Raw genomic sequence first — 24081 nt, 5'->3', positions numbered from 1 at the left:
CAAGGGTGGCTGTGACAGTGAACGAATCTGACCATCTTGAGTTGTTTTCTCTGGGGGACTTGAGGGTCTGAGTCCTCCTATAGAGTGGAAGGTGGGAGGTGTGGTTTGGTGGTTGACAGTGTTAGGTAGATAGTCACAAATGGGTGTGACGGGAAAGGAGCTTGAAGGGCTGCTGAAAGCCATAGGGAGCCTTGCCCGACAGCACCTGGAAGGTTGGGGCTTGGTATGTTAAGACATCCTCCAGAAAGATCATGTCACACCCCAGGAGGTGGCCTGGACCGTCCCTGACCACCAGGACTGGCACAACCCCCCTTCACCCTGGCAACTGAAACATTAAGACCCTCACAAGGACAGCTTGCTGAGGGCTAGTCAAATGGATGAAGGGGACAGGAAATTGAGGCTGAAACAGGGGGACTCCACTTCCTAAAAATCTCCAGCAGAGACTTACACCACCCTCTCTTTCTGTGGTCCACGCAGTTCTTATGCTGTCGTTAAAAATCAAGACTAGAGCTGGGCAAGCCTCTTTGGAAACTGCCCTGGGACTCCCCCCGCCCCCCCCCCCCCATAAAACTGGAGGGCAGGAGGGATGCACTGTCCCTCTCCTCTCTGAGAGAATCCACACTTTCCCTTTAGAGTGTCTCCTTTGCTCTTTTCTAATCCCTTCTAATAAACTCATGCCTGTTACTCTGAACAACATGTCTGGAATCTTTCTAGTGGATTTTTGTTGGTTGGTACTGGGGTTTGAACCCAGGGGCATTTAACAACTGAGCCACATCCCCATCCCTTTTTTATTTTTTATTTTGAGACAGGTTCCCACTAAGTTGCTTAGGGCCTTCCTAAGTTGCTCAGGCTGGCCTCAAACTTGTGATCCTCCTGCCTCAGCCTCCTGAGTTGCAGGGATTATAGGCGTGCACTACCACACCCAGCTAAGAACTGGAGTTTGAAGAGCAGGGTGTCCACAGCTGCCATCATTTCGTAGCAGGTCTGTGCCCTGTGACAGCAGGTGCTATACACTTTGCCAACCAGGTGGAAAGCCCACCCTCCTCCAGGGTGCTCTTATGTGCTAGACTCCTCACCTGTAAGGTTGGACCTCCCCTCCTGTGCTGAGTGTGTGCCTCCTCCAGACACTTTAGGTCACCTTTCTGGATCCTCCTGTTCCAGTTTTACAGAGTCTGAGGGGGAGGGTCCTGCTGAGGACACACAGCTTTCAGGGATTGGATGGGACTCTGTCCCAGATAGGCTTACCTCTCGCTGTGCTCTGCACTGCATGAAGTCTCAAAGCCCACGAGAGCCGGGCAAGGCCACATCTTACAGAAGCCTGAGTGCTGGGCATGGGCAGATGTGCAATGTGCGGGGTGGGGCTCAAGTTCAAGGCACTTCATGGAACCTGGCCCTGGTGTTCCTTCTTCCTGTGTGTAGGCATGGAGGGATGCCGGGCTCCCACTCTCCACGCCAAGCAATGAAGCCTGCAAGCTGTTTGACGCCACCCTGACCCAGGTATGCCTGCAGAGCAGCCGGGGCCCCTCCTGCACGGTTCTGTGGAGAGCGTTCTGCACCTAATTGGAAGCTTTTTAAGTTGCACTGGGCTGCGGGGAAATCCGGCCCTTTGGAGCATGTGGGAAGTGTCTCTGTTGGCCACAGTGTGGCTGAGAAGCCCTCTGTACTCACTCTTCTCCTGAAGTCCCCCGGGGCAGGCAGACAACAGTGGACTCAGCTGAGCCCCCACCTGTGGACTGCTGAGGCTTTGATGTGGGCTCTGACCTGTAGGGAATGGGTTCCTGCGCTGGGCTGGTCTGCGAATTTGCCTGCGTGTGGCTAGGCCAGGACCTGACACTGCAGATTTCTCCACCAGCAAGGGATCCTGTGGTCTTGGACCGAGGAGTAAAGACCAACCAGTTTGTTGGACAGGTTGGGAAACAGAGGCCCCAAGGGTTGAGCTGACTAGAGTAGAAGGTGGTCTGGGGAGTTAAAGGCAAAGCCAGGATGCATCTTGGCCCAAGCATGCTGAGGGAAGCCGACTGGACCGACTCAGTCCACACCACGGGAGGACCAGGGAGCTCTTAGGAGCATCTGAACTGCACAAGTTCACTGCTGAAGTGCCCTTGCCACCTGTGGGTGTTTCTGTGCTCAGCCTGTCCTTGCCAAGCGACTCTGTGCTGTGCTTTGGAGCTGTCTGCTTTGTGCTTATCAGGGTCCCCCTTGTCCCTGCTGTGCCTTCTTGGCCCCTGGGGAGTACTTGAGCCCATCCACTCCACATTCCTCATTTGGCAGCAGCTCACCCTCTTGCCTGTGCACATTCCGCCCTGTATACCGGTGTCTCTGTGCCTTCCTGCCTCAGCAGGGGTTCATGAAGCTCTGTGCCAGCTACTCTTGCCTTATGAAGAAGCAAAAGGACAGATTTTAAAATCCAATGCATTATTAATGACTTTAGGATTTAAAAAAAATAAGTATCTGTCTGAATCCATTTTCTGTTGTTGGATCAGAATGCCTGAGACTGGATAATTCCTAAAGAAAAGAGGTTTATTTAGATTGCAATTCTAGAAGTTCAAGAGCATGGTACCAGCATCTACTCAGCTTCTGGTGAAGGCCTCATGGCAGGAAGTAGAATGGGATAGGGACCAAGGGGCGGCCTGATTTATAACCTGCTCAGAGAGAACTAATATGGCCTCAGGAGAAGGACTTCACTTCCTCTTAACGACCTGGTCACCTCAAAATGTCTCCGCCTCCAACACTGCTGTATCCCCAGCCCTATTTTAGTTATTTTTAAGAGGAGTGAATTAGAAGCAGGAATTGCAGGCAGAGAAGCTGATGTGTGGCAGGCTACCTGTCAGGAGGACCAGCCTTGGGTTTGGGAAATGGCATCACCAGGCCAAAAAGCATCTTGAGTCATCTGCGTTTAATCTCTTCCCAGGAAACCACAATTTATGCTTTCTAAGAGTTCAAAAGTTATGCCAGAGTCCCAAACATACCCACTGTCCTAGAGAGAAAAGGAATCTGGCGCTGGGGTGTGGCTCCGCAGTAGAGCATGTGCTTAGCCTGCGTGAGACCGCAGCTCTGAAAAAAAAAAAAATCCAGGTTTAGACTCTGCCTTCATTAATAAGATTCAAGGGGTCCCTGAGGACAACTTTGTTTTACCTTTTTAATTCTAGTATGTAAAATGGACCAACGACAAGAATCTTGGTGGCATTGAGGGCTGTCTGTCAAAGCTCAGAGCAGCAGATCCGACCTTTGGTGAGTGATGATCTCCCCAGTGAGGAGACGGTGTGGGCTCGGCTGGTGGGGAGGGCTGCTGAGGGCAGCCATGGGAGGGAGGGCCTCGGCTGCAGTCATGTCTGGGTCCAGCTGCTTCTGTAGGAGGCTCTTTCCAGATTTTTTTCCTGATTACCATCAATTCTTCACGAAGACACTGATCCACCTTCTGTGATGAGGAAACTGAGTTTCAGTGAGAATAAGACACATTCCCAAAGTTGTCTGAATCCCAAGCTCTGAACTCAGGAGGTGGTGACTACAGACTCTGTCAGAGCCGCCAGGGTGGGGGCAGGGCAGGACCCGGCGGGACAGGCTGGCACACAGGCAAGCCTTGTGGGTGGTGGGCAGGGCGTCAGCACAGTGCATCCCAGACCCTAGGTGGGCATCCCAGTGTGGGTTGAGGCTCTGGGCCTGGGAGGAGAGGAGAGGACTGGCAGCAGGGACCCTTCCCCACCTGCTGTACCCTGGTCCAGATAAAGGCAGAGGCCTCGTGCTGCCCTGGCAAGGGAAGACAGGGATGGAACTGGGGAGGAAAGGGGAAGCTGACCCCAGCTTGCAGGGGCAGCCAGTGGTCAGGGTGGGCTCAGGTTCTTTGAGAAGACCTCAAGCCCAGTTCAGAAACAGGGGCCGCATGGACGGGCCTAGCACTGTGGTAGTTTCTAGGTCCCAGGCCAGTGGACACCCTGCCTCTCTCAAGGTGGGAGCTGGGAAGCCAAGGAAGGGTTTGACAAGCTGCTGCCCCAAGGCACCCTGACCCCCACTGTCAGCAAGTGAGAGCTGTGGGGCAGGGTTGTGCACCTCTGCTCTGGGACCTCGTGGGACCAACCTGAATGGTGTCCACTGAGCATCTCCAGGGGACAGAGCGCTGGTCGTAGTGACAGTACCAGCCCATGAACCCACAGGCAGACCCCTCCCCCGCTCCTCAGGTGAAAGGGCAGGTGCTTGGGACATGGGCACTCGCCAGAGTACCCTGTTAAGAAACTATGTGTGGCTGCTTCCAGGGCTGCCCTGCTCGACCGTGCACTGAGGGCCAGGACTGAGTTCTGTTTTTTGGCACAAGCCATCGAGCATGCGTAGTCTGGCTCACACTTCTGGGACGTGAGCTGGCCATTTCCCACACGGGGCTGGTCAGGGCTCAGCTGGGCCGTCTAAATCCAGAGCTGTTTTCCAATCCTCCGCCAGCCATGGGCCAGGTTATCTCTAACGGCCTCGTGCTCATCGGCACGGGAAGCTCCGTGAGGCTAGACAGAGAGCTGGACCTGGCCGTGAAGACAATGGTGGAGACCTCACACACCCAGCTGCTGACACCGCGGGAACAGCTGCACGTGTCTGCAGTGGAGGCATTTGCCAAGGGGTGAGGGGCCCCCTGGGCCAGGGCCTGGCGCTGCGAGGCCATGCGGGGTGGTGTGCAGGCCGTCCCAGTGCCCTTGGGAAGGGGCAGCTTCAGAGGAATCCCCACCTGGGGGGCCGCTGGCTGCAGAGAGCGTCCTGCTGGCTGCTGTATGCCAGGCAAGGAGGTACCTGTTGTGTGGGATCCCAATCAGTGTTCAGGGCGACTTGATTCCTAACTAAATGGCTTATTATTTTAACTAAAAAACGGATGGGAAGGCATTACAGACATATCCAGAAGAGAGAAGAGAAGAGGACATATTCACCCACATACTGCTTACCACCCAGACTGCTGTCCATTTGCTCTCCGACCCTGACAAAGCTACTGAAATGATCAATTTACAAGGGGACCCAGGGACTCCCATAGGCTAGGCAAGTCCTCCACCACTGAGTTACACTCCCAGCCCCTACTATAATTTTTAAAAACCAATTCAGTGAGCCGATCACAGTGTCATACTCTGTTATCCCAGTGACTCTGGAGGCTGAGGCAGGAGGATCGCAAGTTCAAAGCCAGCCTCAGCAACTTAGTGAAGCTCTAAGTAACTTAGTAAGACCTTGTTTCAAAATAAAAAAATAAAAAGGGCTGGGAATATGACTTAGTTGTAGTAAAGCACCTCTAGGTTCAATCCCCAGTACAACAAACAAACAAGCAAAAAACAATTCAGTGCAGACTCCGACACCAGGTATCTTACGTTTCCCACGTACGTGGGCTTTGTGTTCAGCGGAGCTGAGAGATCTCTCTTGGTTTCCAGGAACTTCCCCAAAGCCTGTGATCTATGGGAACAGATTCTCCGAGACCACCCAACAGACATGTTGGCCCTGAAATTTTCCCATGATGCCTATTTTTACCTGGGCTATCAGGAACAGATGCGAGATTCTGTTGCTCGAGTTTACCCCTTTTGGACACCTGACATCCCACTTAGCAGGTATGGTGGAAATCACATCATTTTTATATCTTAATTGCTTTCTTCATCCCTAAAAATATAACCACCCTTATGGACCTGCCCTAAAAGTAATGAGACCGCTGTTGCTATTCTAGTTCTTCAAAGTTAAAAGGTTTCCTCTTCTTCATGTGATCCTGCATCCTGTGAAAATGGTAGTAATATTATGTACTGGTCAGGATGGGATTGTTTGCTGCTATAACAAGTATTCCCTAGGGCTGGGGTTGTAGCTCAGTGGTAGAGTGCTTGCCTCCCATGTGTGAGCCACTGGGTTCAATCCTCAGCACCACATAAAAACAAATAAATAAAATAAAGATATTGTGTCCAACTACATCTGAAAAAACAATTAAAACAAAACAAGCATTCCCTAGATCTTATTCTCCAAACTTTATTATAGCAAATTTCTCACGTATACTCCATGTCCATCTAAAGAAGGCCAAGGGTTCTGTGACAGTGTCCTTGTCTCCCGCTAGGGTCCCAGCTAGTGACGTAGCTGCCCTCTGGACACAGTTGCTACCGGAGAAAAAAAGAACTCTTCTTAAGGGTTCATAGTGGCAATTCAGTGCTCAGAATGAAAGGGATACCCTGCCTCTCCCACATCATGGACCAGAACTGAACACATGACCTGATCCCCTTAGGGGAGAGCAGAAAGTACAGTTGTCCCATGCTTGGGAAGAGAGGAAGGCCAGGTGTGTCTGACAATAGCCTGTTAACCACCACCCATGATAGGCTTCATTGCAATTTAGTCCTGGGATTGTTGTGAGCATCAAACAGGTTAATAGAATAAAGAGCTGTATTGGTCATGGCTGTCCGAAAAACCCCCACAAAAGCCAAAAACAGTAGGAACTTGGGCTTGTTCTCAGTCCGTATCTCTCTCTTGATCATTTTTGCTACAATAACAAGCATCCCTTAGATTTTGTTCTCCAAAAAGAAGGAGAAAGAGAGAAAGAATTGTTTTAAATTGGCTCATGTGATTGTCAGGTCTGGCAAGTTTGAAATCTGTAGGGCAAGGCAGCAGGCTAGAAGTTCGTGCAGGGGCTAGCATTATAGTCGAGTATCTGAAGGCACTCTGGAGGTGGAGCTCCTTCTTTTGGGGACCTTAGTCTTTATTCCTAACACCTTCAACTGATTGGAGGAGGCCTACCCCCATTATGGAAGGTAATCTGTTTGATTCAAATTTTACTGATTTAAGTGTTAAAAATCACATCTAAAAAGAAAAATATCCACAGCATCAGCTACCCTGGTTTTCATCTAACAACTGGGTACTGTGGCCTCGCCCAGCTGACACATGAAATTATCCTGACAGCCTGTTAATACCTGAAGTGCAGTGAGCACTTAGTAATTTTTTTGTTTTTGTCTTTAAAGCTACACCTGGAGCTACTGCTTTAGAACTTTGCTTTGGTGAATAACGAAAGTTAGAATCGTCTCTGTCCATGGTGGTAAAGATCAGTGAGGACAACACCTGGGCCTCGAGCAGAACCAGCATCCCTCTATCTTGTTCTCACTTAACCCCCCAAATACACAAGGGAGAACGCCTCTCGTGTAGGCCACCCTGGGGCTCTGGGGCCCGGATGAGAACTGCGGGTGTGTGTCTGTTCAGCAGCGTCTTGAGTCCAGCCTGGGCAGGGCCAGGGCTGACAGTGCATTAGACAAACAGGTCCCGGCGCTCTGGGCCTGGGAGTGGCCAGGCTGTCCAGTGGGTGCGTCCAGTCGGGCAGTGGGCCTGTGCACAGTGCTGCAGGAGCAAAGGAGGAGCCGCCGACAGCCCACGGGCCACAGAGGCTTCCTGGGAAGGTGCCTGGAGCCATGCCCCTGGGTGGATTTCAGCAGGGCCAGGAGGACCAGCGGTCCTCATTGGAGACTGCTGATGTCTGAGGAGGTGGACACTGAGGCCACTGCTATGTGGATGGCGCTGGGCTTGGGGACAGTATGTGGATGATGAAGGCCACTTTGCTACTCACCAACCAGAAGCCTCAGATGGTTGAGCAGCTCAGGGCTTGGCACGGGCTGGAGCAGGCCAGTCTCTCTGGGCTGCCGTAACCGAGTTCCGCCAGCCGCATGGCTGAAAGCAGCATACATGCATTCACTTTTGGTTCAGAGGCCAGAGGTCTGCAGCAAGGTTTGGGCCAGACCTGTTTTCTCCGAAGGGTCTAGGGGGTCCCTCCTTCCCACCACCAGCTTCTGGTGGTGGCCAGACTCTCTGGTGTCCCTTTAATTTCTGCCTCCGTCTTCACGGGCCCTCTGCTGTGCCTCTCTCTGACTTCCCGTGGCCTCCTGTAGGGACCACAGCCTTTGGATTACGCCCACCTCAGCTTGACTTGATTATATCTGCAAAACCCTGTTTCCAAGTGCAGTCACATTCACAGGTCCTGAGAGTGATAATGTTACCACGCCTTGTGGGATACAGTTCCACCTACTACAGGTCCATCTTTTTATATTGTGACATTTTCTCTGTTCCCAGCTATGTGAAAGGCATCTATTCATTTGGATTAATGGAAACCAACTTCTATGATCGGGCAGAAAAACTTGCTAAAGAGGTAAGTGAGCTTTTACCAGCATGCATGACCCTTCAGAGAGGGGCCATCAGGTAGGGCAGAGCTTTTGAGGGCCACCCCTCATTTGTGACCCACTCTGAGCATCCTCAGAGATTTGGAAGAGGCTCACATTGGTGCAGTCATCTGCCAAGGCAGGGCTTCCTCCTGTCTGTCACTCATCTGTGCCTTTTGAGGTGTCCAGAGCCACATCCACGTCTACAGATTAGGACAGGGAGGCGGGGGCCCCTCACTCACGTGGGATTGCACAGTATGGTGGCTCTGGGCTCCCATCAGCCCTGTTTGTCTCCAGAGCCATAAGTGCCTGGCTGAGACAGGATCTCACAGGTGATGAGGCAGAAGCAAACTTGTTCTTCTTGCTTGAACTGACCTTGGTAAGCTTTGCTAATGGCACCAAGGCTCTGGGAGTCAGTAATGATAAATAAAGGCTGCCACAGGCTCTTCGTCCTCCTCAAGTGATGAGGTCTTCTTGCCTACAAGTCCTCCTGTTGGCCAGGCCTATTGCTCAGTGTACATACCTGTGGGAAGGGCCAGTGCGGAGCCTGCTAGGTGATGTCTGCCTTCCCAGGCCCCAACTCCATGCCACCTGGTGCCTGCTGCCTGGCACAGAGCTTGGTGGATGCTCCACCAGCCCAGATCTCAGGCCAGGCAGCAGGCCTACATGTATGGCAACTCAAGCTCTGGAGGAGTCCCTCTCTGCCACTTCTGTCCCTGCAGAGTGGAAACTGAGGCTCAGGGAGGGACTGTCCTGCACAAAGGGTGACAGCTGCTCCTGATCCAGCAGTGGACTGGCATGTCATGTATGCCAGCTCTTGTCCACACTCTGTACCTGTGATCCTAAACTCCTTGTTGCCCAGACAAGACAGGCAGAGGCTCGGAGAGGCCAGGGCCAGAGCCTGCCCCAGGCCACACTGCTCACTGCTGGAGGTGATCAGATTCTCACATGGGCCACCAAACTGGAAGGCTTCAAGCTGCCTGTCTAGACCCCTGCTTCCCGGCATCCTAGCCAGGAGGCTTCCCCCAGGTGTGGCCCTGAAGTACCCTTCCCCACGAGACCACTGCTAGGCGTGTCTGAAGACTGCCTGGTTACAGAATCGGAGCCCAGGTTTGAGCCTCAGGATGGAGGTTCTTTGCCTTAGCTCTGAGTCAGATCTGGGAGGACTGGGTAGCTTCTTGGCCATCCTGGCTCCCTGGTGACCAGGCACCATTGTCCAGGGGCCAGCCACAGGAAGATCTCTTAGGAGCCATCACAGATGGCTCTCTGGTTGGATGACGTTCAGTGGGCACCTGAGGGACAGCAGGAGAGTTGAGAAAGGTCGGGGGCAGGGAGGCTGTGGGAACTAACATGGCAGATTCACCCAGGGGATGGCAAAAGGTGGAGGCTTGGGTGGGCCTCACAGGAGCAAGAGGCAGTGAGGTAGGCCCTGCTCCTGCCCTGCTCCCTCGTGCCCCTGGCTCCTGTTATTCCCAGGCCGCACACTCTGACCCTTGTCCTGACCCCCATAGACAATCACTGAGCATGAAGGCCAGCTCCATGTGTCCACCAGACTTCTAGGACAGCGAGGATGGTGGCAGCAGCTCCACTGCCCTGCACAGGCCTCCTAGGGCAGCAGCAGGGCCCCTAGGCCCGCCCCAGCCTAGCGAGGGGCCAGAGAGGCAGTGGCTGGCTGGCCAGGGGAGCCTGAGAAGGAAGCCTGAACGCTCCCAGGGTCCTCCAGAGGGCTCCATGCAAGGGAAGAGGCTGTGGCCCCCGCCAGAGCCAGCGAGAGCCAGCGGGGGCAGGGCTCTGCTCTGAGCCACAGCCCCTTTCCTCTGCCCTGCGTGAGCACAGCAATGTCCCCAGGTGCCTGGCACCTGGGCCTCCCGGGACCCGGGACCCACTCTCTTCCTCCCGCAGGCCCATGTGTAGTGGGCAGAGCCTGAGAAAGCCAAGGCTGGAACAGGAAGGAGGGCTTGCTGGGGACCACCTGTTGCCAAACCCTGCGTGGGTGCCCGGCTGGGACAGAGGTGCTCGGCCCTTCCGTGCCGCTGTGGAAGGTGTGGGAAGGTGGAGGCAGTGGGGCTGCAGGACTCGCGGCTTGGCATGGGCCTCACCAGGGGACTCAGAAGGCCACCCGGGTGGTCATCACATGAATGTCAGTGGGAGGGGGCAGCCACAAGCCACTGCGGCTTGTGACAGGAAGGTGGCATCAGTGACCCCTCCACCAGGGGGAACTAGCCCCAGAGCCACCAGACGGCTCAGCAGTACAAAGGAGGCTGTGAGGTCAGCGGCTGAGCTCTGGATTTCGGAAACCTGGGCGAGTCACTCAGCCCCCCTGAGCCTCAGTGTCCTCATGTGTGGAACGGGCGGGGATACCCCCTCAGCACATCCCGGGGTTGGCACCACCAGCTGGGTGTGCCCCAGGCACAGGGGCCGTGGAGCTGGTTGTTGGTTGTGGCTCTGCTGAGTCAGAACTCAGTCTTCACACTTGCTCTGCCCTGTCCAGGTCAGACCCTGTGCCCCTTAGAAAGGTGCTGCCCCGGCCCAGGCCACCTGACTGACCCATGCTCTTCCACCCGCCCTACCTAGGCATTATCTGCGGAGCCCACGGATGCGTGGTCGGTGCACACCATTGCCCACATCCATGAGATGAGAGCCGAGGTGCGGGCCGGGATGGACTTCATGCAGCACTCGGAAGCCCATTGGAAGGTGTGCTTCTGTGGTCACCTCATCTGCCCCGAGGCTTTCTGCATGGGAGTCCCAGGTGGCTTAGCTCTCCAGAGTGTGATCAGCTCCAACTACCTGGGCCAGGCAGCAGGGTTCCCTGGGAGCCACAGCTGCCAACGTTGCAGGTTACTCTAGAATTGCTCTGGGCCTGAGGCATTTGGTTGCAAAAGAACCGGATCAAAAGGTCACTAGGGAGATTAAAGCCTGGTGTGGGTGGGACCCTGAGTTGGCTGGCATTGGCCAGGGGCTCCTCCTGAAATCGCTGAGTAGCCTCGGCAAGTGTTTGATGCAGCTGGGAAGGAGGCCAGGAGGCCTGTGGGGGCGAGGGCCGTGGTGTCTGCAGGACTGGCATATGGGGGGCAGGTATTGGGGCCTCTAGAGTCGTGGCACCCTGCCAGGCCCTTTCCAGTGGCCCAACCACTCCGGCCTCACTGTGCCCACTCCCGGCTCCTGACTTCACTCAGCCCCGCTATTGACTGGCTGCCTTCTTGGGATCTTTTCCTCCCTCCCTGCAAGCCAAGGTGGCCCTTCCTCCTCTCTGTGTGCCTCTTGCCCCAGGCGTGCTCTGGCACCTGGCCTGGCCACCTGACCAGGTGTCCTTGCTGTCCTGTCCTTCTGTGTACCATGGTGGGCTCCCCAGGGCACCGTCTACCGGGGCAGCAAGTCTTCCCCAGAGCCTGGTACCAGGTGGCCGGTGCTCAGTGATGTGAGGAAAAAGGACCCAATGTCCCTCCGAGCCGCCTCCTGGCCCATGACATTCCCAGTGGGGTGTGGCTTACAAGAAGGTTCCGGCATCTCCAGGAGTGTTCCTGGGCACAGCATGCTAAGAGGTAGCCATATTTGAGAACCCTGATCTGTGAGGCCCACGTGCAGATCTTTCTATGGATCCCCAAACTCTGGGCACTGTAAGGCCCCAGGGGCAGTGGAACCAGCCCTGGGGAACCAGGAACCTGTCACCTCTGGCTCCCCAGGCAGGTACTGTGAGTTCTTGTAGGCAGGTGGGCAGCTGTCTGGGGTGAGGAACACTAGATTATCCCAGTCCTCCCAGCTGAGGGGCAGGAGGCTGGCCCAGGCAGCACCGGGGGCAGCGAGGCCGGGCCTCCTTCCCATCCTGCTCACAGTCCTTCCTCAGCACTCTAGTTTTACCATGCCTGACAGAGGCCATAGAGGCCCAGCTCTACCCTGGGTCATGACCTTGGTCCCTCTGAGCCCAGTTTTCCTCATCTGTACTATGTGAAGCCTTGGCCCCAGATGAGTCCCCCATCAGTTTGGGTTCCGACACAGCCAATGGTCGTCTCAGAATGGATGATTATCCTTTGGTGTCCTATCTGTCCTGGTGGCTCTTGGCAGCCTCTGGCCTGACTGGATAGCTCTGGGTGTGGGTGGCATGGCCTGGGGCTCCCTTTCCTTCTTCGGCACCTGCCTTCTGCATCTGCAGACCCAGATCTCAGTGAGACTCCAGTCTCTGCCCCAGGCCTTTGTCCTTCCCTGGGGAATCCTTGAGAGTCCAGTGCAGACTTCTCTGTCCTCACAGGGCCTGGTGACCTGGAATGAGTAGCTTAGATGAGTGCAGGTGCTACCCCATGACCGATACTCTTGGGGATGTGGAACCCAGAGGAGGTGTCAGACCCCACTGGGCTTGGGGGGCAGTGGTCATGGAAGGCTTCCTAGACGGGGCAGCTTCTGAGCTGAGTACTGAAGGATGATAGGTGTTTGGCAGATGGAGGAGGTGAAAGTGGAGGGTATTCTAGCCCAGCAGCTGCTGGAGCAAAGGCCAAGGCCTATGAGAGCCTGAGAGGGGAGCTGGGCGGTTGGTGGCAACTTAGGTGGACATAGGCTGTGTAGGAGGGGCCTCTCCTGGAGGGGTGAGGTGGGGTCTGGGGAGAGGAGGAGCCACTGCAGGGGTCTCAGAGAAGGAAGGGCAAGCATCACTGTGTGGTGCCTCTGGACAGACAGGGCTGGGAAGGACTTGGGGCAGTGGATGGAGACCTCAGACCATTCACTCAGCTTTTATTGAATACCCATGTTCCTTCAGGGTGAGGAAGACCTTGGGGTTCAGCTCTGTGGAGGGCAGGGAGGAGAAGTTGGGTCCCTCCTCACAGCCATCTTGTTTTAGGTTTCCAGGGATTGCACACTGCCCCTGGCAGGGGTCATGAGCCCAGTCCCTCAAGCCTGGGATGCCCCCGTGGGCCCAGCTCTGAGCAGAGCCTGCCTCCATTGAGAGCCGGGCTCTAGCCAACAGCACCACCACTGGAGTGTCAGCCCGCCCTGCGTGGGCTTCCCCAGCCCTGCTGGAGCACACCCACACTTAGCCCCTCACGATTGAGCTGGGGATCCTCACGGTTTTATCCAAATGCCATGAGCCCTTGGGGTGCACGGTGGGGTCTAACATTCCTTCCCTGCTCCTCACCTGAGGGGGGCTGGACCTGGAGCTACTGAGAGGCTCCCTGTAGGGACCCGGGGACTGCTGCTCCTAGCTGGGGACTGACAATGCATCCACCTGCCCCAGCCCCAGCTTCCCCTCTGTAAAAGCAGGAGTGATGGTTGCTGCCCCTCAGCCCTGAAGGCCATAAGGTAGTGTACAGATGCCCAGCACAGGGCGGCCTGGGAGCCGGTGCCTGGCAGGGCTGCAGGGCTGCCGGGCTGCCCTCGGAGGTGGCCGGTTCTGTGCAGCACAGGATGGTACTGGTTTCTCCTGGGGCTGCCAGCTGCTTCTTTGACTCTCTTCTTCTTTCCGCAGGACTCGGATATGCTTGCTTGTCATAATTATTGGCACTGGGCTTTATACTTGATTGAAAAGGTAAGATGGCCACCCTGTGGGCAGCCTCATTGTGAAGACTTGGAGGAAGAAGTGCTGTCTAGGGTTTGTTGTCTGCCTCTGCCACCGAGCCCCGTGCTGTGTTTACACCCGAGCTGGCCTTGGAGCCAGACAGCTGCGTGTTTTCAAGCTGGAGCTGCTAAAAAGCATTTTTCACTTTTTTTTTTTTTTTGGTACCAGGGATTGAACTCAAGGGTACTTGACCACTGAGCCACATCCCCAGACCTATTTTGTATTTTATTGAGAGACTGGGTCTTACTGAGTTGCTTGCACCTCACTATTGATGAGGCTGGCTTTGAACTCACCATTCTCCTACCTCAGTCTGCCGAGCCACTGGGATTCCGGTGTGTGCCACCGTGCCCGGCCATCTTTCACTCTTGATAAGTGGGAGTCATGTGGATTGTGGGTAGTTTGTGACCAGTGTCTCTGCTGGTCACAGATGGGAACTCCCAGAAGGAGTTGGGGCTTGGGAGTCCCTGGCCCCAGGGGTCCCTTGAGCTTATGGGGGTGCTTCTTTTATGCTGTCATCATAGAGACAGGAGGCTCCCTGGAGGTCCAGGGAGAGAGGGGTGAGCAAGGTAAGGTGTGGTGACTTGGAAAAAAAAAAAAGCAAGCAGAGAACCACTTGAATATACAGGAGGGAAAATAGCAAGAAAAGACTAGAAGAAGCTCCTAACAGGTGATGGGAGCCGTGCGCGCCCAGGCTGAGCATCTCTTGTGCAGAGTGCTTGACACAGAAGTGTTGCCGATTTAGAATTTTCTCAGGTTCAGGAATATTTGTGCATTCATAATGAGATATCCTGGGGCTGGTACCCATGTCTGAACACGAAAGTCACTGATGACTCACATGCACGTACACGTAGTCTGGGGGTGACTTGGTGCTGTGCTTGGCATGTGCCTTTGTGTTTGGTTTTCGTCCTGGGATGGAACCCAGGACTTCCTACACACTGGGCAAGTGCTCCACCACTGAGCTGCACCCCTAGTCCTTTTTATTTCTATTTTTAAAATTTGAGATGAGGTCTTACCCAGATGGGCCTCACACTTGCCATCCTCCTGCCTCAGCCTCGGAGTGGCTGGGATCATGGGTGTGTGCCACGCGCAGCTTGTGCCTGTGTTCTCACTGCACCCGTCACATGAGGTCTGGTGTGGGATTTTCCACTTGGGGTGTCATGTCAGTGCTCAGAGGTTCTGGATTTCAGGTTTGGGGTTTTCGGTGTAGGGCTGCTCAGCCTGAGTGAACTTTCCTGGTAGGAAAAATGGTGCTTCCACAGAAACTGCTCCCTCCACAGCAGTTTCGGGTCCTGTCATTATCTCAATTCTTGGAGCCAAGAACCAAGTGGGGGCAGCAGGCTTGGCCTCTTCCCTTCCTAGGACGCAGGCCTGAGCCCTCCCATCCCCCTTCATAAGGTGGAGGTCCCGTGGGGCCTTTGGCTGGCTGTGTTCAGTGCCTTTCTCGGCTTTACAGTTTGCCCCTCCAGCTGCTAACCATGGTGACTTTACGTCCTCAGGGTGAATACGAGGCTGCACTGACCATTTACGACCAGCATGTAAGTGCTCCGGGTTCTGTCCACGTAGTACTTGCCTTCTCGTCTTTGATAGACCTCTGTGCCACCAGCACTGTCCCAGCCAAAGAGCAGTAGGAGCAGAGACCCGTCCTTGTGTGTGATCTCAGAGGGTTGAGTGTGGCCAAGAGCCGTGTTGTAGCTCAGTGTGCAATGGGCATTCCATTGACGCTGTCCACCCTGCAGGTGTGGTAGATGCTCATGTCCAAGGTGACCATCTCTGTAATCGCTAATTCCTAGGTTGCTCTTCTTTGGTAAGATAATTGATCTGCCCCTGGAATTTTTTTATGCAAAATGTAAAATTAAGTGGCTTGAGTACGTGGGCCACACTGAGCGTCTGTCCCCACCTCCATCTCCAGAACTTATTGTCTTCCTATGCTGAAGCTCTATGCCCACCCTCCTCCCCAGCCCCTGGTGTTCTTTTGAAAAATGACCCAGTGAGGGCTCAGTACTAAGACCTGTGGCCACAGAAGTTCCCATGATTTGGGAGTCTGAACACTAGAGAAAAACCCTCTGAACGGATCCTTGAAGTGATCGTTCCTCGTTGTCAGGACTTCTGAGAGTCATGAAGGTGGTGTGCACTGTGTGCCGGGAGGTGCAGACCAGGTCACCTGCTGGGCAAAGCTGAATCTAGAAATGCAAGCCGCAAGCCGAGTCTCCTGATGCTCAGAGCTGGGGGGTGACAGGTGCCAGGGCCTGGCATATGCCCCTGGGTCCTCAGTGTGGCGGGCTCCTTCATGTCTGCCCTGTGCCCACTCTTGTACATGTATCCGTGTGGGCCATGACAGGGTGACGGTCTGGATGATTGGGGTGGTGGGTCCTGTTAGCTGAGGCCTTGCTTTGTGCGGGCCGCACTCACAGCCCAGGTCCGTTGACTCTGGTCACCCCTGTGCCCCCACCTGCCCTCCCCCACCCTCAGCTGGCCATCTGAGTCCAGCCTTAAGTGGCTCTTGTCTTCTAGATCCTCCCCAGCCTGCGGTCCAGCGGTGCAATGCTGGACGTGGTGGACAGCTGTTCAATGCTCTATCGCCTGCAGATGGAAGGTAGTGTGTCCTGCCCTCCCTGGGCCCCTTGCCCCCTTCTCCCAACACAATGAGGGTGAGCTTTAGGCTGGGCAAGAGCTCCTTAGCCACAGGCCTTGAGGCAAGTGGCCACCTGCCACCTGCCCCCCAGGTGCCAGCTGCATGGCTCTTTTCCAGCCTGCCTGAGGCCACTGGCCACAGCCACCACCTACTGCTCTTCTTCCAGTCCCCATCTCGCCTGAGCATGGGAGCCTCAGGCTTGTACCCAGGGTGGCAGCTGCTGTTCCCACAGCCTGTCCCTCAGGCCTGTGGGCCTGATGACACCTGGCTACCTACCTCGGTCCTCTCCTGTAGCACGGAAGGCAAGCATTTCTCAACCCTGGGATCACAAAGTGGTCTCTCAGCCCCGTTATCCGATGCTCTGCAGGTGACCCGGAGAGGGCTGGCCGCGGCTCAGGGCTGTAGATGGCTTCCCGCCAACTGCTACAGAGCCAGGTGGCCCCCACTCCTCCAGACCCAGCAGGACCAAATCTGCACTGCCCGCGCTAGGCCCTGGGGCACTGGACCACGTGGGGATGGAGGCCCTGGGCAAGCACCACAGGGACCCGAGGGGGGGGCAGTGTGAACTGTTTCTGGAAGGTTCCAGGAAGGATTCCTAGCAGAGGTAAAATGTGAACCATGGAAGTTGATGGTGGCAAGAGACGGGGAAGGGTCTTGACAGAGGGAGACAGAGGGAGCAGCCAGTGGCCTGCGAGGGACAATGTGGGAGGGCAGGCTTGAGAGGTCATGGTCAGATGGGGCAAGAGGATGGTCAGAGCAAGCAGTTTGGCTTTTATCTGGAGTGGGAGGGAGCCTGCCAGAGCAGTGCTGGACAGGGCTTGGCTCTGCCTTCCAGAAAGACCGCGCAGCTCAGCTGGAGACCCGAGAACAGCAAGGGGGCCAGGGTCCCCGAGGAGGCCAGAGGATCCTCACAGATGCCAGGGGATCCCCAAGAAGGCCAGGGGATCCCCAAGGAGGCCAGGGTCCCCAAGGAGGCCAGGGGATCCCCAAGGAGGCCAGGGTCCCCAAGGAGGCCAGGGGATCCCTGAGGAGGCCAGGGTCCCCAAGGAGGCTGCTGCCACACTTTCCAGGCTTAGCTCTGTGGTCATTCCTGTAGTCAAGGAAGTAAAAAAGCTGAAACTGGCCAGACTTGGCCTAGAACTGGGCAGCAAGGGGAGGGCCCCCTGGACCCTGAGACCCTGGCATCCTGCACGTTCCTCTTTGGAGGAAGAGACCTTCAAAGGCACTTGGAACTCTCTGGGGAGCTTCGATCTGGGCTGCCTCCATGCAGAGAGGGGTTAGGGAAGGGCTGGGAGAGCCCAGACTCCAGCCTGAGAGGAGGTGGCCAAGCGAGGGGGCAGGCAGGGGATGAGAAAGGCCCTTGCTGTCCTTGCAGCACAAAGTGGAGACTCCAGAACCATTGTCCAGTCTGATAGGATGAAAAAGAGATCAGGAGCAACGTTGGTGGAGAGGCAGGTGCCCGGGAGAAGGAGAACCCAGGGCTCGAGGACCAGGAGGGGTGGCAGAGGGAGGGCAGAGGCAGGGCCGTCTGGAGTTGAGGAGGACAGACGTACAGGCAGAAGGGTGTTGTTAATTCCATAGATTTTTAATTGAGCGCCCACTATGAATCAGACACTGTACTTGTGTTAACAACTGAAGCATTTCAAGTGCTTTGGGGGTTTGTCAGAGGGGTCAAAGGCTGTGTTTAATAACATTTGACAATTCTTAAAATTGGCTTCACCTATACATTTAATGTCCTTACAGTTAAACAAAGTCAACCTAAAGCAGGGTCCACAGGCCTCCTCAGCCCCGCTTACCTGGCTGCTTCCCTGGAGCAGGACTGTGTGGGCTTCCTGAGGGGTGCCTGGACATGGGAGGCCAGAGTGCAGGGCACGTCCTGTTCCCAGTCTCATGCCAAGTCCTGTGTCTCTAGGGGTATCTGTGGGCCAGAGGTGGCAGGACATTCTGCCTGTGACCCAGAGGCACAGCCAGGACCACATCCTGCTGTTCAATGATGCACACTTCCTGATGGCCTCCCTGGGCGCCCGGGACCCCCAGACCACACAGGAGCTGCTGACCACCCTGCAGGATGCCAGCGGGTATGCAGAGGGGCCATGGAGCAGCATCCAGGGTGAGGCTGGCCCCTGCTGCTGCGAGGGTGGGGGAGCAGGGGCCGTGTGAAGGCCTATTCAAGGTTGCTGCTGCCTGCTGGGGAGGCTGGGGTGGAGGCCATGCAGGGAGTCGGCTCTGGGGACGCCTGCGGAGGGCCATTCTCAGGAGTGTGCCCTGCCGGCACATGATGTCTAGAGGTGCACCTGGTACCCCAGCTCACTGCTCTTTCCATCCTCAGGGTGGGTGTTCGAGCCTCAGTGTCATGAACAGCCTCCCGTGGGGGACACAGGGGGGCCCTGTGACCAGAGACACCTGAGATCCTAGGCCAGGTGCATCTCTGCTCTGAGCCTTAGCTTCCTCATCTGCAAATTGGGGCTAGTGACTGCCCAGGGCTGACAGGTTGCCTGGGAGGCACAGGTGCCACAGACATACCCTCCTGTGGTCGCCCTGACTTTCAGTGCCTTTGGACAGTCTGAACCTCTCTGTAAGGTCGCCACTGTTATACCCACTTTATGGGTAAGGAAACTGAGGCCAGAAGTCAGGGCACCCGTCCAGGGCCAGGTAGCTGACAATAGGCCGTGTCCAGCCCAGACCAGAGTTCAGAGCGCTCTCCTTTCCCGTGGTTGGGCTGCTTCTGTGGCCTCACCCTGTCAGAGCACCTGCCCTGTGGCTGTGAAAGGGTCCTCGCTCAGAACGCTCATGCAGGCAGGACGTCACGCGGTGCAGGACAGCTGCTGAGAGTCTTGTTGATGGCAGATCTCCAGGAGAAAACTGCCAGCACCTGCTGGCCCGAGATGTGGGACTGCCTCTGTGCCAGGCCCTGGTGGCAGCCGAGGATGGGAACCCTGACCGCGTCTTGGAACTGCTCCTACCCATTCGCTACCGCATTGTCCAGATAGGGGGCAGCAATGCCCAGGTGAGCTGGCTGCCCACAGTGAAACTACTGGCCAGAGCGGGAGGGCCTGGGCCAGGGAGCCCGGGCACCTGCGGCCCACCATCTCTCCTGTGGTATCAGTGTCCTTGAGGTGGGAGTGTCCTTGTCCCTCACACTGCCTGTAAGTGTGGCATCGAGGGCTGCAGGCTGTGCTGCGTGGTGGGGCTGGGGTCCATCTCTCATCCATGTTACAGGCACCTGACTTGCTAATTACCTTGCAGAGAGACGTCTTCAACCAGTTACTGATTCACGCAGCCTTGAACTGCACCTCCAGAGTGCATAAGAACGTGGCGCGGTGAGCTCCCCACCCTTCCCCGGCATGCTCACCTCATGTGGGTCTCCCTATGCCTGGAGGGTCCTATTTCTGAGGTTGGGAAGGCACAAGGCTACCTGGGATCACGTTCTGGGTCAGCCTGCTCAGTGTGCCCAGAGAACCGGCCGACACTGCCTCCCCATGTACGTCTTCCTTCCTCCTGTGTGGGTCGAGGAGGGCTGAGGGCTGAACTGGTGCAGGTGCCCGGGCAGTGCAGAGCAGCCTGGGTCTCCTGGGGCAGGGCGAGGAAGCCAGGGGAGCCCCTGCATGACCTGGCCACCCGGGGCATGGTGTTCCCTCCAGGTGCCCACCAGGCACAGGCCATCCCATCAAAGGCAGGAGACCAAAGCATAGGTCAGAGTGTGGCCCAGTGTGTGCTGGGAGCTTGGTCCCCAGTGTGGGGATGCTGACAAGCTGGAGGAGCTTTTGGGAGATAGCTAGGTCACTGGGACCTAGTGGCAGCTGGCTAGGTCACTCAGAAGAGAGAATGTAGTTCTGGAAGGATTCCATTAGTTCTTTCTGTAGCCTGCTGTTGTAATGCAAGGCCACCCCATGCACTTGGCCACTTGGGCATGCAGCTGTTTTTCTTTCTGCTTCTCTGTGTTGTGACCCATCCAAGGGCATCATCACCAGAGACCAAACAGATGGAGCTGCCCAATCTTGGACTTTCAGTCTCCAAATCTCTTAATCTAAATAAAACCTCTCAACTAAGTACCAGCTTCTGGTATTTTGTTACAGCAACAGATAACAGACTAATACACCCTTGGTCCCTAGCCATAGTGTCTCCACCCGAAGGACCAAGCCTCAGTCCCTTCACATCACTCATCCACCACAGAACCCTTGTTGTCAGTTGTTGAGGTCTGCCTTATTCTCTTGGGCTCCCATAAAACACAACACAACACAACACTGCAGCTTACACAATATACTTTTATTGCCTTTCAGTCCTGGAGGCTGGAATGTCTGAGATCGAGGTCCATCAGGGTTTGGGTTCTGGTGAGGCTGCTCTTCCTGGCTTGCAGATGGCCGCCTTCTTACTGCATCTTACTTCCTCTGAATGCCACAGTGAATCCCTCATCCTTCTTACAGGTGCCCCCACCCCATCACGAGGGCCACTCTTATGCCCTAGTCACCTCCTAATGCCATCATGCTGGGGCGAGGGCTTCGACATGTGGACCAGGGCTGCGGGGAGGACACTGATTTCCGTCCACAGCGGGATCTTTTTTTTTTTTTTTTTAATCCTGGGGATGGAACCCCAGGGCTGCATGCATGCTAGGCAAGCACTCTGCCACGGAGCTGCATCCTCACCCCTTTTTATTTTTTGAGATAGGTTCTCACTAAGTTGCTGAGGCTGCCCTTTAACTTGCCAATCCTCCTGCCTCGGCCTCATTAGTAGCTGGGAGTACAGGCGTGAACACCATGCCCAGCTCATAGCAGGGTCTCTACCTCAAACCACACCTATACTTGCTTTCTTCACCCTTGCTCCCAACCCCCACCTCTGTTCTGTAGCTCGATGTCTTGGACAGTGCCGTGTGCTTCCTGCCCATGCCACATCTGCTGTCCCTCTGTCCCCAGCATTGGGCTGATGGATGATGATGAGCTGTGAACTTTTAAGCCTTGGCTTTCCCAGAGGCTAACAAGGTCACAGTGATGACCCCACCCAGAACCCTTGCCCTTGGTGTCTTGGGTATCTAGTTTTTATCTCCGAGGCGGAATCAGGTGTCCCAGTCTGCTCCTGCCAGCAGCGCACAGTGCTTCCTCCCCCCACCCTTTCCCCAGCTGAGGCCAGGCCTCTGGGCTGTCCAGGGCTGCTGGGTCCCTGCCTTGGGCCCAAGGGACAACAGGCCTCCACCTTCTTTTGGAAGGTGTCCTACAACAGAACCTCACGTCTGTCTCGCAGGAGCCTGCTGATGGAGCGCGATGCCCTGAAGCCCAACTCACCTCTGACCGAGAGGCTCCTCCGCAAGGCCGCCAGCGTCCACCTCCTGGAGTGAGCCAGGCCTGGCCCATGGCCTGCAGAAGCTCAGTGGTGGCCTCCTAGCTTTAGTTGGGCTCCCCTGGGGTTAGGATTAGGAAACAGCTGGTTGTTAGAGGGCAAGATTCGGCCTTAGCAAAAGCCCCCTGAGCCAGCGGTTCTTTAGAAAGAGAACACAAATCAAAGTGTGATTCGGCATTTTCTTGGGAAGGGTGAGGGTGCAGTTTTCATGGTGCTGCTGTCTCTAGTCGCCTTGTAGGTCAGACTTGCCCATGGGCACACTGAACACCAGCTCCTGGTGTTCATGGGTTGGAAGGTGGGGTTGGAAGGTGGGGCCGGCCAGCTGAGGCAGCCCTGGAGGAGGCCTGCCCACACCTGGCTGCCCTGGAAGGAAATTCTTTCATGTCCTTGTATTCTAGACAAGTCCTCCTGTCCCATTTTTCAGGGGAGGGTGTGATGAGTGGGTGAGTGTGCCCGCCAGGGTCATAGCAAGTGAAGCCACGTGACCTCCCTGGGAGGGTCTTCACCTTGCTGTCTTTGGCCTCAGCCCCCAGTGCTGCCCCAACTGCCCTCCTCCTAGATCACAAGCACACAGAGCCACTCCTGCTTCGTCTCTGGAGGGACGTTCTTGAGCCACCCTCCCTGGGGGCTTTGGTGGTGTCCATCTGGGCTTGTTGCTTTCTGAACTGTACCTGGGAATGAGGCCTTGGGTGCACTCTGATTCTATCCCCTGGGTGCACATGCATTACTGGGGTGTGAATTGTGCTCCGGGGTGCTCTGCTGTGCAAAAACCAAAGCACTGGTGTGTGGCTGGAACAGGATTGGAGCTGTCCTGTGAATGCTGCCTGTCTCCTGCTTCCCCCTGGCAGCTGTGCTGCTGGCAGCCTTGAGACGGGGAGGTTCAAGTGCAAAGATGTTTTTCAAGTCCCTTCAGTTCCCACTAAAGTTCACTGGGGACTCACTGGAGCAGGAAGTGGGCAGGTCTCCTGAAGGGGAGAGGAGGCCTTCAGACCCACTATGCCCCTGCAGTTTGCTCAAGCCTGGGCAAATTCCCAGGATTAAAATGAGTTAATTGTTTTTGTTTTTTTTTCCCTAACTCTTATGGGCACCTTTGAATGTTCCAATACTTGGGCTGGATTCTGCAAAAACTAGCTTCTCCTTGAACTTGGGTGGGTGGGCAGCAACTCAAGAAAATAGTTAATAACATATTGATCTCAAGAGAGGTGCTGTGTCTTGCCAGACCTGGTGGGGCATGCCTGTAATCCCAGTGACCCAGGAGGCCGAAGCAGGAGGATGACAAGTTCCAGGCCAGCCTCAGCAATTTATAGAGATCCTGACTCAAAATAAAAAATAAATGACCAGAGATGTAGCTCAGTGGTAGAATGCCCTTGGGTTCAATCTCCAGTATCAGGGAAAAAAAGAGACATACTGGGAGGATGGCCTTAGGCCTGAGCCTAAGCAACTCCAGTTTGAAACCTGCCGTCTCGGCTGGCACAGCTAACATAGCCCTCCAGTGTGGCCCTCAGACATAAACAAGTCACTTCCCCTCACCCTGATAAACAGAGTGAAGCCTCTGGCAGGCTATCCTCACTTATTAGGTGAGAAGATCAGGATGAAGACCACCAGGCCAGATGTTTCTGACCCCAGGATAAATGGCGTCAAGGAGATATCCGGTGGTAGCTGATGAGGATTGAAATGGGGGTCAAAAGCCCCAAAATTTATTATAAATAATAGAGCTAATGAACAGGGATTCAGCCAGCCAAAACAAGGATGTACTAGAGGGCCTAATGAGGACCTGGACTGACATCCCATCATTTGTCATCATTTTCCTGATCCTCTGCATGATCCTCACCGCTCTCAAACTCTACGGCCTCATCTGGACCTTGGTAAGAGCCAAACTTCTCCCCATGACCTTCTCAACTGGTGGTCCACTCCACACTAGGAGAAGCCTGCCTTGGTTCCAGACCTGATCACCGAGGTTTGAGTGAGTGTGCATCTGCTGGACATCAAGCCTAAGACTTGAGACTTCTGAACTTAGCACGCAGAGGGAATGTCTGTCATTAACCTGTCATGATTAAGTGTGTTTTGCTGTGCTTAGAATTAATCTCAGATCGTTTTCTGTGAATTGATTATGTCTACTGCAATGCCTAGCAGTAAGGATTGCCGTTTTCTTGATTAAGAACCTATAGAGTGAAATTGTATTGAGTGATTTGAGTGAATAAAGCATTGAAAAGGGCAGAAGCACGTGGACATTCTTTATTTCTCTCTCTCGACTGCATACGTCACAATTTTGCCCCCTTGAGACATGCTGTCTCTACCCAGAAGTTGAGGACACATTCAAGGGGGAGCCTCCTTCCCTTTTCTGGTTGGAAGCCAGACACAACTTGGCCAAGGAAGTGGGAACCCTAGTCCCTTCTCCAGGAAGCTGTCCACTCCAACTACAGGTGAGGGTGCCTCCTTTGTGTCCCACA

At 55.2% G+C, this 24081-nt stretch overlaps 1 protein-coding gene across 3 annotated transcripts in view; it reads left to right on the top strand.

The window, feature by feature from the left end:
• Positions 1 to 23848, top strand: part of Ttc38 (tetratricopeptide repeat domain 38) — a 31034-nt gene extending 7186 nt beyond the window's left edge. For 2 of the 3 annotated variants that reach the window (XM_048802997.1, XM_015501789.2), the window contains 13 exons: positions 1420 to 1497; positions 3150 to 3231; positions 4432 to 4603; positions 5391 to 5564; positions 8041 to 8116; positions 10701 to 10820; positions 13579 to 13638; positions 15165 to 15203; positions 16180 to 16261; positions 18213 to 18378; positions 19148 to 19307; positions 19547 to 19620; positions 21536 to 23848. In XM_048802997.1, the coding sequence (XP_048658954.1) occupies positions 1420 to 1497; positions 3150 to 3231; positions 4432 to 4603; positions 5391 to 5564; positions 8041 to 8116; positions 10701 to 10820; positions 13579 to 13638; positions 15165 to 15203; positions 16180 to 16261; positions 18213 to 18378; positions 19148 to 19307; positions 19547 to 19620; positions 21536 to 21629 (1377 nt within the window). In that variant the 3' untranslated portion in view covers positions 21630 to 23848. The remainder of the gene's footprint in view (positions 1 to 1419; positions 1498 to 3149; positions 3232 to 4431; positions 4604 to 5390; positions 5565 to 8040; positions 8117 to 10700; positions 10821 to 13578; positions 13639 to 15164; positions 15204 to 16179; positions 16262 to 18212; positions 18379 to 19147; positions 19308 to 19546; positions 19621 to 21535) is intronic. The other variant, XM_015501790.2, reaches the window with a different exon arrangement.
• The last annotated feature ends 233 nt before the right edge of the window (positions 23849 to 24081 follow it).

Source organism: Marmota marmota, unplaced genomic scaffold, assembly GCF_001458135.2.
Source record: "Marmota marmota marmota unplaced genomic scaffold, marMar, whole genome shotgun sequence".
NCBI lineage: Eukaryota > Metazoa > Chordata > Mammalia > Rodentia > Sciuridae > Marmota > Marmota marmota.
This window is presented reverse-complemented; position numbering and strand designations above follow the sequence as displayed.